We start from the raw sequence: 17,862 nt of genomic DNA, 5'->3' as shown, positions 1-17,862 counted from the left end.
TTCGGCGGCGGCGGGGAATTCGGCGGCAGCGCAGTTTCACGGCGGCAGCGGGGTTCCGTGGGGGGCAGTGCCCGCCGCCGAAACCCTGCCACCATTTGCCCCTTTTCGGCAGCGGGGGGACTTTGGCGGTGGGCACTGCCCCGCCGCCCCCCACGGAACCCCGCCGCCGCCATGAAACCACGCCGCTGCCGAATTCCCCCCGCCGCTGAATTCTCCCCCGCCGCCAGGGCCACCATCAGGCCCTTCACAGAAAAAAGGTTCCCCACCCCTGATCTATATGAAGTGCAAGTTGGTCTCTATATTGGAAGAGAAGGTTAAAGGACTGGAGACCCGAGTATCAACCCTACGTTGCATCAGAGAAAATGAAGACTTTCTGGATAGAAGTGACAATTTGATACTGTAGGCAGAGCATAGTGAAGAATCAGAGAGTGCAGTGAAGTGGGGACTGAAGAATAGGGAAGAAAATTGGCAGCATGTGACGTCCAAAAGAAGAAGAAGGAGGAGAACCCATCTACTCTCAATGCAGATAGAGGTAAGCAACCATTTTCAGGTTCTCTGTACAGGTACTACTGCGGAGAATGGTTTGGAAGAGTCATCTGAGGGAAGGAATGAGAAGGAGACCCCATCAATTGGAAGGCATGGGATGCATAGTCCTGGGGATGGGGGTTCCATGATCACCGCTCCCAAGAGGAGCAGATGGGTGGTGGTGGTCGGGAACTCCTTCCTAAAGGGGACAGAGTCATACATCTGCCATCCAGACCAGGAAACTTGAGAAGTGTGCTGCTTGCCTGGAGCTAGAATTCAGGAAGTGATGGAGAGTCTGCCGAGACTTATCAAGCCCTCGGATCGCTACCTGTTCCTACTTCTCCATGTAGGCACCAATGATACTGCCAAGAATGAACATGAGTGGATCACTGCAGACTATGTGGTTCTGGGAAAAAGGATAAAAGAGTTTCAGGTGCAAGTGGTATTCTCGTCCATCCTCCCTGTTGAAGGAAAAGGCCCAGGCAGGGACCATCAAATTGTGGAAGTAAATGTGTGGTTACGTAGGTGGCATCAGAGAGAGAGCTTTGGATTCTTTTATCATGGGATGTTGTTCCAAGAAGAAGAATTGCTAGGAAGAGATGGGATCTACCTAACAAAGAGAGGGAAGAGCATCTTTGCAGACAGGCTTGCTAACCTAGTGAAGAGAGCTTTAAATTAGGTTTGCCGGGTGATGGGGACCTAAGCCCGAAGTTAAGTGGGGAAATGGGACACCAGGAGGAAGCACAAAGTGGAGGGTGCAACAGGGAAGGCCTTCTCATTCATACTGAGAGTGTAGGGCAATTAGCTAGTTATCTTAGGTGTCTGTACACGAACACAAGAAGCCTGGGAAACAACAGAAGGAATTGGAAGTCCTGGCACAGTCAAGGAACTATGATGTGATTAAAATAACAGAGACTTGGTGAGGTAACTCACATGACTGGAGCACTGTCATGGATGGGTGTAAACTGTTCAGGAAGGCCAGGCAGGGGAAAATAGGTGGAGGAGTTGCACTGTATGTAAGAGAGCAATATGATTGCTCAGAGCACCAATATGAAACTGGAGAAAAGCCTGGAGAGAGTCTCTGGGTTAAGTTTAGAGGCAGGAGTAACACGGGTGATGTTGTGGTGGGCATCTGCTATAGATCACCAGACCAGGAGGCTGAGGTAGATGAGGTTTTCTTCAGACAACTAATGGAAGTTTCCAGATTTCAGGCTCTGATTTTCATGGGGGACTTGAATCATCCTGACATCTTCTAGGAGAGCAATACGGCAGTGCACAGACAATCCAGGAAGTTTTTGGAGCATGTTGGAGACAACTTCCTGGTACAAGTGCTGGGGGAAACAACTAAGTGCCATGCTCCTCTTGACCTACTGCTCACAAACAGGGAAGAATTGGTAGGGGAAGTAAAAGTGGGTGGCAACCTGGGCAGCAGTGACCATGAGATGATCGAGTTCAGGATCCTGACAAAAGGAAGGAAAGAGAGCAGCAGAATATGGATCCTGGACTTCAGAAAAGCAGATGTTGACTCCCTCAGGGAAATGATGGGCAGGATTCTCTGGGAGGCTAATATGAGGGGGAAAGGAGTCCAAGAGAGCTGGTTGTATTTTAAAGAAACCTTATTGAGGGTGCAGGAACAAACCATCCTGATCTGCTGAAAGAATAGCAAATATGGCAGGCGACCAGCTTGGCTTAACAGAGAAATTTTTGATGAGCTTAAACACAAAAAGGAAGCTTACAAGAAGTGGAAGTTAGGACAGATGACTAGGGAGGAGTATAAAAATACTGCTCCAGCATGCAAGAGTGAAATCAGGAAGGCTAAAGCACAATGGGAGTTGCAGCCAGCAAGGAACGTGAAATGAAAATGATTAGGGGGCTGGAGCACATGACTTATGAGGAGAGGCTGAGGGAACTAGGCTTGTTTAGTCTGCAGAAGAGATGAATGAGGGGAGATTTGATAGCAGCCTTTAATTACGTGAAGGGGGTTTCAGGGAGGGTGGATCTAGGCTGTTCTCCGTGGTAGTTAGATGACAGAACTAGGAGCAATGGTCTCAAATTGCAGTGAGGGAGGTCTAGGTTGGATATTAGGAAAAACTTTTTCACTAGGAGGGTGGTGAAGCACTGGAATGGGTTACCTAGGGAAGTGGTGGAATCTCCATCCTTAGAGGTTTTTAAGGCCTGGCTTGACAAAGCCCTGGCTGGGATGATTTAGTTGGGGTTGATCCTGCTTTGAGCAGGGGTTGGACTAGATGATCTCCTGAGGTCCCTTCCAGCACTAATCTTCTATGATTCTATGATCAGTGTAGAAGCCATGGCACCCATGAAGGAGCTGGGAGCTTGGAAGCCAGGGTTTCCAGGCTCCCAGCTGTGTGACAGGGGACAAGAAGCTCTGTGAGCTCCAGCTGGAGCCTGGGTTCTCAGGGCTTCAAGACTGCTGGCTGGCAGGATGGAACCCTGCCTGTGAAGTTGGTCAAAACTGATATGTTTCTGCACAACAATTTGGTTCCACTGAATCGGCATTTTCCGATGGAAAAACTATTTTGTTGAAAAATTCCTAACCAGCACTAATTTTTAAACCCATTTTAATTAAACTGGTGCAGCTTCTGTGTGCAGACCTGATTCATCATCCTTGCCCTGGAACTTGGACTGCCTTTTACATAAGTGCAAAGTGGTGTAAAATACTACCAAACTAGAATGGCACAATTTTTACCCAATTTGCTGTAGCGTAAAAGACTAAACCAGGTGCAGGGCAACCCACTGGTTCAACCGAGCCTTGTCTAGACTAGGATTTAAAAGTCTGTTATTGGATCCTGTTAGCTGGCTCTATTGGGCTTTATCTAACTAACACATTCTAAAGCTCTAGTCAAGACAAAGCAAGTTTCCCCCAGGACTTAACTTGACCAGCTAGCACATGCTAAAGTACAACTTGCCTTGTCCTGACTAGAGTTTTAGGCCATGTCTACACTAGAAAGTTTTGTCGATGGTAGTTATATCGGTGATAAAAAGTGCTATAATTATAGCGCTCGCAACCGTCTACACAGCACTCATTTTATTGCAAAAGAGCATCCGCATTTGGCGTTCTATTATTGGCAGTGAGAGCAGTGCATTGTGGGCAGCTATCCCACCATGCAACTCAGCATCTTCTGCTGCTAGGAATTCTGGGATGGGGAGAGGAGTGCAGAGCACCCTGAGTGCTGGCTCAGTATCCCATGGTGCAATGTGTTTCCATGCCATCATTCATTGTGTAGCTTGTAGCGACTCGCGCCCTTTTTTCAACGGCTCCCTGCCATTTCCTGCGTGCCCGCCGTCTGAAAATCTGAAAAGATGGATCCTGCACTACTCTCCACTGTTGTCTTCAGTATTCTTAACACATCACGGCTGGTCGCACAGGACATCATAAGTTCTGAATTGGAACAAGAATCCGCGGAGCCTGACTTGCTGAGTGATATGCAGACAAGCAGCACCGCATTACTGTTGTCATTCACGGAGCATCTGCACACGGTGAACCGTCGCTTCTGGGCGCATGAGACAAGCACCGAGTGGTGAGATTGCATTGTTATGCAGGGCTGGGATGACGAGCAGTAGCTACAGAACTTTCGAATGTGCAAAGCCACCTTCATGGAACTCTGTGAGGAGTTGGCCCCTGCCCTGTGGCGCAGGGACACCAGAAAGAGAGCTGCCCTCTCAGTGGGAAAGCATGTGGCAATCGCTGTGTGGAAGCTGGCAACTCCAGACTGCTACTGGTCGGTTGCCAATCACTTTGGAGTTGGCAAGTCCACTGTTGAAGCTGTGTTATCACAAATGTGCAGGGCCATTAATCACATTCTGCTGCAAAGGACTGTGACTCTGGGCAATGTGTGTGAAATAGTGGACGGATTTGAAGCGATGGGATTCCCTAACTGTGGCGGGGCAATAGATGGCACGCATATCCCGATTTGGGCTCCAGAACATCTGGTGACTGAGTACATCAATAGGAAGGGGTACTTCTCTATGGTACTGCAGGTGCTTGTGGATCACCAGGGGCGTTTCACTGATATTAATGTGGGTTGGTTGGGAAAGGTGCATGATGCTCGTATCTTCAGGAACACAGGGCTGTACCACAAGCTACAAGCAGGGACCTTTTCCCCATATGAAAAGATTACTGTAGGGGATGTTGAGATACCCATAGTGATCCTGGGGGACCCAGCCTACCCACTGATGCCATGGCTCATGAAGCCTTGCACAAGCAACCTGGACAGCAGCAAGGAGCGTTTCAATAACAGGCTGAGTAGGTGCCAAATGACTGTTGAATGTGTGTTTGGAAGGTCAAAGGCACGCTGGAGATGCCTTTATGGCAGGCTGGACTTAAATGATGACAATATTCCTGTGGTTATAGCCGCCTGCTGTGTGCTCCACAATTTATGTGAAGCTAAGGGTGGGAAGTTTCCCCCTGGGTGGACCACTGAGGCAGATGGCCTTGCATCTGCATATGAGCAGCCAGATGCCAGAGGTATTAGGGGGGTGCAACAGAGGGCCGTATGCTTAAGGGAAGCACTGTGGGCCCATTTTGACAACAAGAATCCATAATTTGTTTTTTTTAAACATCACTGATATTTTAGTGCTGTGAAAGGTAAAATGTGCTGCGGAGGTGCACATCTGATGTTAACACAGAAATAAACAGTGCTTATTGTTCTGAGAACTGACTTTTATTATTGCACACCAAACAGTGCACAACATAAACAAATCCTGGAGGAGGGAGTGGGGCGGGGGGGACAGTGTCTGCTATTATAGCTGCGTGTAAGTCCAGCTGTCACTCTCGTAGCTCTCTGAAGTGGTGGAATGAAGAGAGTATCTGGGTGGTCCGTAACTTTTGTAGGAATGTGTTGGGGGAGTTGGTGGAGTGCAGGGAAAGAAGTTCTGCTGTGGCTGCAGGGTGGGGCGAGCTTTCATGAACTGTGTCTGCAATGACACTATTGTCTTTAGAAACTCTGTCTGCTCTTCCGTGGCCTTGATCATGCGCTCATGGCCAGCAAAAATTCTCTGCTGGTTTTCCTTCCGTTCCTGTTGTCCATCTTCTGGGATTCTGACACTGATTCTCTCCATGCCCTTTTCTCTCTTTTGGATGCCTCAGAAGACTGAAGGAGTTCCTGGAAATCTCCTCCTTGCTTCTGTGGGGTTGCTTCCTTATCTGCCAGAGGCGATCCGCCGGCGTAGAGGCCTTGGCTGCGAAGCTCACATCTATGTAAAAACAAGAAACAATGAAAAGAACCACTATTATCAGAGCCCTAACAATACACATGTATCACTGTGAAACACACCTTATTCTCACTGTCCCCCTGTGCAGAGCACAGCTCCCTGATCAGCCTGGAATGGTGAGTTTGGGAGCGGGGGGAACAAGATCATTCAAGTAGGTCGAGGTTGTGGGTTCTGGGTGGATGTTCGCTTGGGGCATACATGCAAATGCACTGGGAAAACAAATTTCAAATCGTGCCACCATTCTCCACAGGCAGGGGCCATAGAAGCCGAAATCTCGCTTCTTAGAGTCAGCAAGGGTGCTAGGATGCATCTCTTCCATATGAGCAGCTTCAAACCAGGTTCCTATGCTGCACGACTGTGTGCTGCTTTGGTCCCCGCAACGTGATTTCCAATTGGCGTGGGAAAGTGCCCTACAACAGGGGAAGAAACACAGCTGCTCTGCCGAGGAATCTGAGTCAGAGAACCGGGGAGTACCTCCAAGAAAGTTTCCTTGAGCTCACAACGGAGGATACCTGCAAAATCTTGGCGTGCATTTATGTGCTTCTCAGCTATACTGCCTAGATGCACAAGGGAATGGGAAAGCACATGCAAACACACCTACTCCTGTGCATTTCTATCCCTTCCAATACCTGTATTTTTAGGTAAGCTGAGAACCCTCATGCCTCCAGTACACAAGCAGTATCAGCTTCCAAACACTTACCAGAGCTCCCCTCTCCTGTATCCTGAGCACCTGAGCTGAAGGGCTGGGGCTGGCTGTAGCCTTCTGGGGTGGAGAACAGCTCCTGACTCCCAACCTCAGCAACTGAGCTGCTTTCTGGCTCCGGGTCATCCTCCAGTTCCACTTCCTCGTCAATTACCTCTTTGTCAGGGTTTAGTCCGCTATCCGTTGGCCCCAGGGCCGCAGAGGTGTCTATGGGTGTATTGAGCGTGGACGTGGGGTCCACGCTGAGGATGGCTTCCAGTTCTTTGTAGAATTGGCAGCTCACTGGCTCCGCACCAGAGCGACAGTTTGCCTCCCTGGCCTTCTGGTAGCTTGGCACTGCAGCGTGTCTCGTTTGTAGCCTTCTCTGCCATGGCATGAGAAATCTGGTATGACAATTGGGATAACTGCCAGGGAACTGATTCAGTTCAATTTGTTTCAATGACTGTGTACAATTGATAAAAGCCACACCTGTTACTGTCTATTCAAGCAGTGATTGGGTAAAAAATTGGTGTTTGCTGACATAAATTTCTGACTGTACAGTCTTTGTTCACCTGGGTCTCAATCTTGAGCAATCCAGCAAACTAATGCAGGGAAGTGAGAGCGGGTAAGGCCAAAGGAGAATTTACCTGCATCACTGGATCCCGTGCAGGGGTGGGGAGAGTAGTGACTACTGGGTTCCCTCTGCCCCCACTAAGAGCCAACTGCAAACGGGAGCCAGTGAGGGTGGGGGGACGAGTTTGTGACTCTGAGGGTATGTTTGCACTTAAAACGCTATAGCAGCACAGCTGCTGTGCTTGTGCTTCAGTATAGATATTACCTATGCTTACAGGAGAGGTTCTCCCATTGCTGTAGATAATCTACCTACCTGAGAGGCAGTACCTAGGTTGACAGAAGAATTCTTCCATCAACTAGCGCTATCTACACTGAGGCTTAGATTGGCATAGCTACGTCTCTTAGGAGGGTGGACTTTTCACAGCCCTGAGAGACGTAGCTATGCCAATGTAAGCTCCCAGTAAGACCAACCCTAAAAGTCACAGTCTGGTTCCTGTCCCGCTCTTGGGACAATCCAGCTACACACTGCACGTTACTCAGGCTGGACTGGGTACAATTCAGTCTGCCAGGTTGCTTCTAATAGCTGCTACACTACTCAGAACTTCTACACTTGTATAGCATTTTTCACTTGAAGATCCGAAAATACTTGCAAATTCTGAAGGGAAATTTGATTTCTGGATAAGAGCTTGGGATTGGGACTCAGGAAACCTGGGTTCTAGTCCTGGATCAAATCACATCACCGCTCTGTGCTTCAGTTTATCCTTCTGTAAAATGGGGATAATGATACTGCTCTTCTTTGTAAAGTGCTTTGACAGCTATTGATGTTGAGGCACTATAAGATCTAAGTAGTATCATTTATTATCTGTATTACTAATAACATCACAGTTTAATAAAATGCAAAGCATTTTTAAACATGTAATTTACTTATCATTTAGGTAGCTTGTTTTCTTTTTGCATTGCTGTCAGCTTGGTCAACAAAATAGTTTACTATTTTGCATAAGGTTGAAATACAATGCTAAAATATTTGTTTAAACAATGCAGTAAATTATTTAAAGGTGTACTGCAAATGAAAAAAATAGGGATTGTACCCTTCTTTGCTACTTTTTGGTATATAATGCAGGCCTGATGGTGGGATTTTGTAATCTTTGATTTTTCCTTAGAAATTCAAGTCCTGTCTAGCTCAAAAGACTCTGTGTAGGCTGGAAAACTAATGGCAATGGTGGCATCACAAGGGTCAGGAGAGTGAAAGCTGAGCAACTCAGGGGGAAGTGATTTGTACTTAGATTGTTTAAGACACTGTTTTTGTTTAAACTATTGAACTCTGATCATTAATAAGCATGTTGGAGAAAGATTTTATTGAACATTCATCACTCACACCCTTCATTTAAGGTGTGAGAGCTCTCCGTACACATCCTCTGAAGCCTCTGGGATCTTCAGCAAAACCAGAGAACACTGCACTTATAATCTTGATATTTCTAAAGTAAAAAACAAGCAAGCTTCTACATCCTCTTTTTAAAAAACAAACAATATCTCCAAAAATCTCTCAGGCCACCTCCACCCATCTTTAAGAAGAAAAAGAATATAAGCCCAATTTAAAAATAAATCCTTTATAGATTATCTTTAAACAAACTTGACAACAGTTAGACTGCTGGTGTGCTAAGACCACTGCCTACCATGCTGACCAACATTATCTCATTGTTTGCTTGTACTCCCCATCTATCTGTTGTCTCTTGCCTTATATTTAGATTGCAAAGTCTTTGGGGCAGGGAATGTCTTATTGTTCAGTTTGTACAGCATCTAACACTATGGGGTTCTGGTCCATGACTCATAGACTCTACGGTAATATAAATAATCATGACCATAATAATTTAATTCTAATAACTAACTGTAACATAATTAAACTTTCTATTTTCATGAAAATATATACTAACACTGGATCAAATCCTGAGGTCCTTTCTCCATTTTTCATTCAGTTTTTTATTTGGTTCTTACTCAGGGAGACATACACTGCAATCAATAGAAGCTTATCTGAATTAGGATCTCAGGTTCCTTGTAAACCTTTTTCAAGAAAACCAATATTTTGGGTGTAATCTACTGGATCATGTCTCTTTAGTTAATTGAGCTTCCTCCCACTCCTCTATGGACATCCACTTCTGAAGGCAGCCCCTCTAGGGCAGCATACAGCAGCCGTTAAAGAGTGGACAGCAACACTTAACATCAGGTTAGGCCAAGGAATAAACGTGACTCTGATCCAGCTCCTACTGAAGTCAATGAGAGAGTTTTTCTGTTGATTTCAATGAATGTTGGATCAGGCCCAGCTAGCTTATAGAAATGAAACTGCACGTGGAATTTTAAGTACACAGAATATAATTACCATCCTTGACTTGGATTTTGGCCAGAACATCAGGGACAACTCCTCTTCTTTTACTAATGCAGCTTGAAAATGTCTTAATGCTATTTTGCTGAGATTTAAAGTAATGAATGCCTTTATAGTGAATATCTCCCAGCACATTATATTCCTATGAGTCTCTGATAGTTAGGATGATCACTTAATTGAAACACTTCTGTTTTCACCAGGGGCTGTACCATACTGGTGAACTACAGACTGGTAATTTCTGTTGCTGTGTCAGGAAAGAGGACATGGGGGAGGAAGAGGCCAGGTTTCAGGGAGAGTGACTGACTATGGGGACATTTAAATAAATAAAAGAAAAAGTATGCATTGCAATCTTTGCTGTGATTTATGTAATATCTGGGTCACTGTGAATGGAGGGGCTGAGTAATTGCTGAAACATTTACAACATTCCCACTTAACTGAAAAGAAGTGACACATTAGTGTCATTTGTAGAATTGTTCAAACACTAGAAAACAGAATCACTGTAGGCAGGGGATTCCCATTATGTGATGTGGACTGCTGGTTGTCCACAGTGCATTTGCTGGTGTTTCTTAGGAGAGCTAGTGGGTCACATCATACTAGCTCCTTCCTCCCATTGTTTCTAGCTACTAAATTACATACACAAGAAGCTAAAAATAAATTAAATGCTTTCTCATAGCTGCAATAATGACAGGAATACTGATTATTTGCCAGTGGGATGAGAGGTGGTCCCTGGAATGCTGAGTCAGAGAGGAGATGGTCCATGCAATGCTAAGTGGAATGGGGGGGTGATCCCCATGATGGTGAATGGAATGGGTAGGCGGTCCCTGCGATGCTCAGTGGAACGGGGGGGAAGGAGGCAGTTGATGTTGAATGGGAGAGGAAGTGGTCCACAACACTGTCTACCAAGGTACACATTGGGCCACATTATGAAAATGTCTGACAAGGTCAGGTGTTGGGGATTTCAAGATCCCCTTTTTATACACTGATTTTGTGTGAGTTTGAGATACAGTGAAGCAAGAGACCGGTGAAGCTGGAAACTTGTTACTGTGCCATGTTATCATGGTACCTAACTGAGATTGTAAGGTGGTTCACTCCATGGAACACTACAAGGGAAACACCCTTTCACCATGCATCCACTCAGAAGAGAGGACTTTGTGTGTATTGTATTTGGGTGCAGTAAGGATGCTGTAAGAACTCTGGGAAGTCTGACTCTAAACATCAAAGGGTTAAAAACAAAACACAGTTCTTAGCATCACTGGGTGGGGGGGGAGAAATGAGTGTAACAACATATTACATTTAATGAAGCATCTCTCGTTCTCAATTAGGAAGCCCTTAAACCATCGATGCAAGAGAGAGGTTAACACTAAGGCCATGATAAAACCACTGTGAACTTAAGAGTTTCTTATTTCCTTATTCATATTTTTAAAACAGTAAATCCCCCTTTCACAATCTCCAAGTAAGGTATCCAGAAAGAATCTTGCAAAATAAAACAAAACAAAAACAAAAAAATAACAAACTCATCCTGGTGACTCCTAGGTTAACACTGCCACCTATTGGAATAGTGCATAACACAAGGAAGTGGATGTTAGACTGGAATACAGGAATAAATCATTACATAGCATAAGATGTAGAATCCTATAGATCACTTAAAAGTCTTCCACGCCCAGGTACTGAATCTTGAATGGTACGTAACTGTAAAGAGGAAGAAAAGGTTTCTGATGCTAGTCAGAAGAACAGCCAGAAAAAGCTTTAGTGTAATGAGTTGAATAGAGCTGGGAAAGAACCAGATTTTCCATTTTGTGGGAAATTCCATGAATTTTACATTTTTTTCCTGTTCCAGAATAGAATGGAAACAAAAATTGTGAAATTTCCCACAGAATGAAATTCTGATTTTTTAAAAAATTTTCAGTCAATTGAAATGTTTTGTTTTGATAAAATCAAAACATTTTGTTTTAGTTTCAGTATTTTAATGTAATTAAAAAAAATATAAAATACATTTCAAACCAAAAACTCATTTAGAAATGAAAAATTGAAACATCCCATTCAAAAAATGTCCAAATAGAATGTTGTGACATTATCAAAACGCTTTGTGTCATTTTTTTTTCTAAATGAAAATTCATCAAAATCAACACTTGTTTCTGCCAAACTTGTTGCTCTCAAAGAATCAGTGTTTTCTGAAGAAAAAGCATTCTGCCAGAAAATTTGTGGCCAGTTGTAGAGGCAAGATTAGTTCAGTGCAGGGAAAAGTTTGGAGTTCCCTTCAGCCCCTCCCTACTCAGAACAGTTACGGTCAGTCATCCTCTCATCCCTTCCTATGCGTGGGCCCACTGGATAGTGAGGGGACACCTAAGAAGTCTGGTGATTTGGACACCAGTGTGGAAAAAAAGGAGAGCAGAGCTCTCTCAACCGAAATTAGCAGGATGTGGGCCTCATTTTCTTGAGTGCTGGTTGTTTGGACAGAGCCTTGTTACAGCAGAGGTTCAGAGGGGAAGCTGCACTTCCTTCCTCAAAGCTCCTAGTTGGGGCTGGAAAGAGCTGTTTTGCTAGAGAGAGCACTGCTATAAAAGTATGGTCCTCTAATCTGAAAATTACATAAAGTTCTGCTTGAATCTAGAGGTTCTGCTTGAGTCCAGGGTAAGCTCCACTGGTACAAATAGTTGCCTTCCTTGTCTGCAGTTACACCAGTGCAGCTGCTGGTTGCTGGCCATTGAGTGCTGGAATCAGGACAAATCTATAATAGAGACAAGGCTGTATGGTGGATATGGATGAACAGGAAGATGTGACTCTTGGAGATAATGTGATGTTGATATGCCAGAGGAATCTAGCACTTTAGGTAACGCTCTGGCATTCCACTGCCACATTCCATTATTACTGTACAGAAGCACCATTGAGGACCTGCAGCAAAGTGGCTAACAGACTTTTTTTTAAACATTATGTACAAGGTACATATTTGTTTTTAAATGGATCTGCATTTCTTTTTTCCAGTTCTGCAGTTATGTTTATGGATGTTAACAAAATAATTAGAGATGGAAAAGAACCACCTGTTTGTTTGATCTGGATCTGAATTTCCCTAAAATTCAGGGATGATTGACTTTGATGTTCCTTTCCTGCTTATTAGAGAACAGCCCAAGCTGTAAAGAATATATACAAGCTTCAGGATGAGGACTTTTCCCCCCATTCATAAAATCAGTAATAAAACCTTGAAAGTAATTTACCTGTCCTCCACAAAGCAATAGAAAATCTATGTTGTGAATAGGGAACTCCTGACATCCTCTTCATCTTTCATACAATCCTATTAATGGGTAAATTGGTTCAGCTTTGATTTTTAATTGGCTACAAACAATAATGTCTCCAGTTAATTGATTCAGGCCTGAACTTTTTATCTAACATTAAGATCAGTTGGGATGTCTTCATTTTTTATACCTTTTCTGTTGGCTTCACTTTCTGGCTTTCAGAATGGGAAAGAGCCGGGGTTTAACTTCAATAAATTGAGTAGAAAGAATACACATAATTTGTGTGTACTTTTTCCCAGCCTGAAATAACAAGCATTGCAACAGTCACTGCTGTTTCCATTTCAGGTATGGATAAAGGGAGGGAGAGAGAGACGGAGGAAAGTTATTGGCATGTCGTTGATGTGGGGACAAAAGTCCTGATCCTGCACATATGCACATGCTTAACGTTAAGGATATGAATAGCCTCATTGAAGGCAAAGTTAAACACCTATGTTTTTTGCAGGAATGTCTAGGATCTAGATAGAAGAATCCTTAGTTTTAGAAGTGACAGAGAGCATTTAATATTAAAATACAAATGTTTAAATACTAAATAAAGGAGAAACAATCAGCACATTGAGAAGCAATAGGCCCACCGTGTCACTCTACTAACTCCAGCTGTAAAATTTACCATACGAAAGCTAGTAAATGGGAGCCATACAAGCAAACAAAAGACACAGGGTTACTGGTAAATATTTGTTTTGGCTCTCAACAGTGCCTTTCTCATGAGCAAAGCATCAGGAAGTTGAGCTCCTTTCTGGCTGTTTCACATTCAGCTTCCCGCTGTCCTGCCTTTAGACTGTGATGGTATCAGTACCCTCCGCTTCTGAGCAGAGTGAGGAGGGTGGGAAGAGGAGAAAAAAAGAGAAGCACATGGGAGGCTACTCAGCTAAGAAAGTGTCAGTCAGTGGTCACTGAATTTCCAAAACCAGCATCAGCACTGCTCTCACCTCACTGTAAAATAACCTCAGGATTAATGTATAACCAGACAGTGGATACATTATGACTGCAACCATCAAAACCAAAGGATGTTTTACCATCTTGCATAGTCATGCCTGGCAGACCAAATGGCAGCTGGGCCCTTAGCAACAGAATACCCTTCTTTGGAACAGTGGTGGCATTTGCCCCCCTGCAGAGCTCAGTGCTCAGGTCCCTTCAAGTGTTGACACCCATCATGCTGGATGGGCTTGTGCCCCAGCGTCTTCATGCTGGGATGGGCTTGTGTTTCATTTGTAACTAAGTTACATGTCAGGGGGCTGCCTCGGGGCCCTCTGCGATTGCATGGGTTCCAGGTGCCTAATGCTGCCACTCTTGGAAATCCATCTAAGCCAGAGCCTGGTCTCTTTTAGAGCGTCTTTTATGTCTGATCTCTTTGTTCAGGCTTTTTGTAGCTGTTTGAAACCACCCTGGCAATTAGTCTGCTGGCTGATACTAATTGCTTGTCTCTGATCCTTTCAAGCTAGTTAGTTGTGCATGTAGGAGGTCCTCAACTGGTGAAAATGTTACTTTCATTTGATCTCAATAGTTGTCTGGTACCTGTGCCAACTTCTAGTATCAGGTAATAATAATGATGGGCACCTTTTAGAAAAGACTTGTAATAATGGGTTTAAAACATATAACAAATGTGACGTTAACTTACTATGTCTCCTCCTTTCTTTTTTTTTTTGTCATTGCTGTTCACATTTTACTTCTCTGTCAGTCCAGCATGATCTTGCACTGCATGCTTCACTGGTCTTCAGAATTTGTCCAATTTGTGAGTGCTCAATATGTATATAGCTGATTCACTGTTTATTTGAATTAGGAAATAGGATTACTGTGGTGGGAAGCAGAGAGCAAGATTGGTTTTATTAATATTCCTAGATTCTAAGGCCCGACCACACCACTGTGATCATCTAATCTGATCAGCAGTATAACTCTGGCTTGTTGCATGCTCACAGTGTGATTGTAGCTGTAGAAATACGAAAGAAGGCCTGGTCCCTCCCCCAAAGAGCTTACAATTAGAGCTAGTCAGAACATTTTCATCTAAACAGCTGTTGGAAAACACCCTTTCAATGGCACCCCATTTTTTATGTGAAATTGTATAATTTCAATGGCATTTCCCATTAAACCAATTTTTTCCACATCAATTTTTTTTGGAATGTCCATTTTGTGGGAAATTTTGAAAAGATTTGTTTTCAGTCTAATTCGGAATGAAAACAAATGTCAAAATTTCCTCTGAGACAGTAATGCTGGGTTTTGACCAGCTCTGCATACAAACTAAAGAAGACAAACAGACAGATGGAGGGTTAGAGGAAGGAGAGCAAACAACAGCTAAGGTGGCCAGGTGGTGCTGGTACAGTGGGCCACAGCTAGATAGTATAAAGTCTTGTTGACACAATGTTTTATTTATTAATTATATGTATATATAGATGGCCCCAAATTACCCAACAGCCATGCTGTAATATTAATTGTAAGCCTTGCTGTAGAGGTGGTTCTTCAGGAAGTTTAGATAAATTTGTAACCCTTGCAAAACAATTCATGTGGGCCCCCTATCTGCACAATTCAAGAGACAGTGTATAACCTCCCCCAACCTCCCTCAGCCAGCTCTGTCATGCCATGCAGGAGAGGATTTTGGATCCGAAGCATTGGGGAGGGGACAAATAGTATTTATTTATTTATTTTTGCAAAATAGATGAAAATCAACTGTGATGGAAAAGTCCTCTGCACCCCAAGTCCTCTGCACCAGTTGCTTCCTGCACAGGGTAACTGCCATGGAGCCATTTACACAGATCCAGTGGCCCCAATACCCTATGCAGTTGACACAGAGGGGTGGTGACTGCTCTTTCAGCCATTGCCCTATTCCTGTTTCGAATGGGAGTAGGTCAAAGTGCACTAAGGAACTTCTGGTGTGTGGTAGAAGGGTCCACACATCCAGTTAGTGTGTACACTAGTACACTATAGATATACTTCCTAGTTTGCCACACACTAATTTGCCATCTAGACAAATCCTTAGCATCCTTTCCTTAGCTTATTCTGCAGGGATATTCTTTGAAGTGCAGGCACTCTCTTTGAAGTCCTTCTGTAGCTTTGGGGCTCCCGACTGAAATACGCTTTACATCAGTGGTTCTCAAGCAGAGGTACATGTATCTCTGAGGGTACACAGAGGTCTTCCAGGAGGTAGATCAATTCATTTAGATATTTGCCTAATTTTACACCAGGCTACATAAAAAGCACTAGTGAAGTCAGTACAAACTAAAATTTCATACAGACAATGACTTTGTTTATACTACTCTATATACTATACTGTATGACATGTAAGTACGATATTTATATTCCGATCGATTTATTTTATAATTCTATGGTAAAAGACAGTATGCCATTTTTCAGTAATCATGTGCTGACACTTTTGTATTTTTATGTCTGATTTTGTAAGCAAGTAGTTTTTAAGTGAGGTGAAACTTGGGGTATGCAAGACAAATCAGACTCTTGAAAGGGGTACAGAAGTCTGGAAAGGTTGGAAGCCACCGCTGTACATCATTGGAGGTCCCATATCCCACATCCATACATCATCTATTCATTTTATGCGTTTTTAATGTGCCCCTCACAGTGTCAGCTAGGCCCCCAATCCTGAAGGAACTCAAGTGGTTGGACCTTTATGTTACATGGAGCCCTATTCAATTCAGCAGTGCTCTGCACAGACATAGGCCTGCTACCATGGAGTTCCTTAAAAAACTGGGGCCTAGGTACCACATGGATCCTTCATCAGGAAGATGGATGTACTATTCTGTTGCAATGATAGCAGAATGGTGTCTAGGACTAGGATGAAGATAACGTCATGTTTTAATTTGCCATTGTCTTGAGAGGGGCAAAGACAAAACCACTGCTGATTCAGACCCTTTTGAGGTCTCCCTCACCACTGTGTCTCAGAAAACCAACGAAAGAACAAAATGGAGCAGCCAGAGCCTTCTTTAGAGACACACTCGAGTCTCTAAAAAGGAATCTTAAAAAAAGCAACTCATTTTGAGAAAAGAATAGCACCTTTGAAGACAACAAATCCTCAAAGTTTTTTCCAACCCACACAGTTCCTTCAGGGAAGTCTTTGAGCACAGAATCTAACCTTCAGTTTCATTTCTGCCTCCTCCTCCTGGTTTCAGGGAGAGCTGCTGGGAAGTTCACAGGTCGTTGTTTCTGTGAAAGCATCCTTCCTCCTCTGTAGAGCTGTGAATCGCTGGAGGATGTGCTCTCACACTCACACAGCCCAGCTATAACCAGAACTTGTTTGTTTCTATGGTTGCTTTATTTAGCTTTTTAAGACTATTTTGGAAAGACAAATGCTGTAATTGCTAAATCTGTACTAATTAGAGGCATCACCATGTGTCTGTGCCCCACATTTTCTTGGGACATGAAGGGGTTAACACACTATACTGGAACCAGGGAAGACAAAAAACCCTGTTCTGCAGAAACTGCCCAAGCTGCCAAGCCTGGAGGGGCCCAGCTGAGGCTGATTACAAACAGGAAATAAAAGGAGAAGCCGAGTTAAGCCAAGGGGCTTTTCAGGATGAAGGGACTGAGCCACTTTTTAATCTGGAAGCAGATGAAGCTATGGGCTGCTAAGCCCTGGAGCAGGGTCAGCGAGGGAAGCCACTTAATTCTTAGGCAGCAAAAAACTGGGCAAAGGGTTCAAGTATGTCCTTAGGAATAAAATGGGTTTCCAGTTTTATTTGCGGAGTAAGGACGTGGGTGTATTTTAAATTATTTACCTAATTCTCTCTGACAGCAAGAGACAAGCAGTGTTTGAACCAGGAAACCAAGGACTGTTCAGCTGAAAGCTAGGTGTGATGCACTGGCTTTGTGTGTGTGTGTTTGTGCAAGATCCTCTAATAGCTGGTCCTTGAGAGCCTAAGGCATGTCTGCACAGCAATTAAACACCCAGGACTGGCCCAAGTTGGGGCGCGGGCTGGAGGGCTGTAAAATTGCGGTGTAGATGTTCAGGCTCGGGCTGGACCCCAAACACTGGGATTCTGTGAGGAGGGAGGGTCCCAGAGCCCAGGCTCCAGCCTGAACCTGAACGTCTACACCGCAATTTTACAGTCAGCTGACATGGGTCAGCCACGGGTGTTTCATTGCAGTGTAGAATACGCCAAGGGACCTAATGGAGATCTCCTTAGCTCAGGAGACAGAAGTCTGATATTTGGAGATGAGGTTTTGTTGCCCAGATGTGTGGTTTA

The 17,862-nt window shown here is 44.1% G+C and overlaps 1 protein-coding gene across 1 annotated transcript; it reads left to right on the top strand.

The window, feature by feature from the left end:
• The first annotated feature begins 4,122 nt into the window (after window positions 1-4,122).
• LOC137162688 (uncharacterized) lies at window positions 4,123-5,088 on the top strand. The gene has a single exon (XM_067562581.1). It carries the CDS (start codon window positions 4,123-4,125, stop codon window positions 5,086-5,088), a length of 966 nt encoding a protein of 321 aa, XP_067418682.1.
• Window positions 5,089-17,862: the final 12,774 nt, after the last annotated feature.

Source organism: Emydura macquarii, unplaced genomic scaffold (assembly GCF_026122565.2).
Source record: "Emydura macquarii macquarii isolate MOO-44397 ecotype Brisbane River unplaced genomic scaffold, CSIRO-AGI_Emac_v2 contig_2452, whole genome shotgun sequence".
Lineage (NCBI taxonomy): Eukaryota > Metazoa > Chordata > Testudines > Chelidae > Emydura > Emydura macquarii.
Note: the sequence above shows the minus strand (reverse complement) of the source record. Positions and strands in the feature narration are given on the sequence as shown.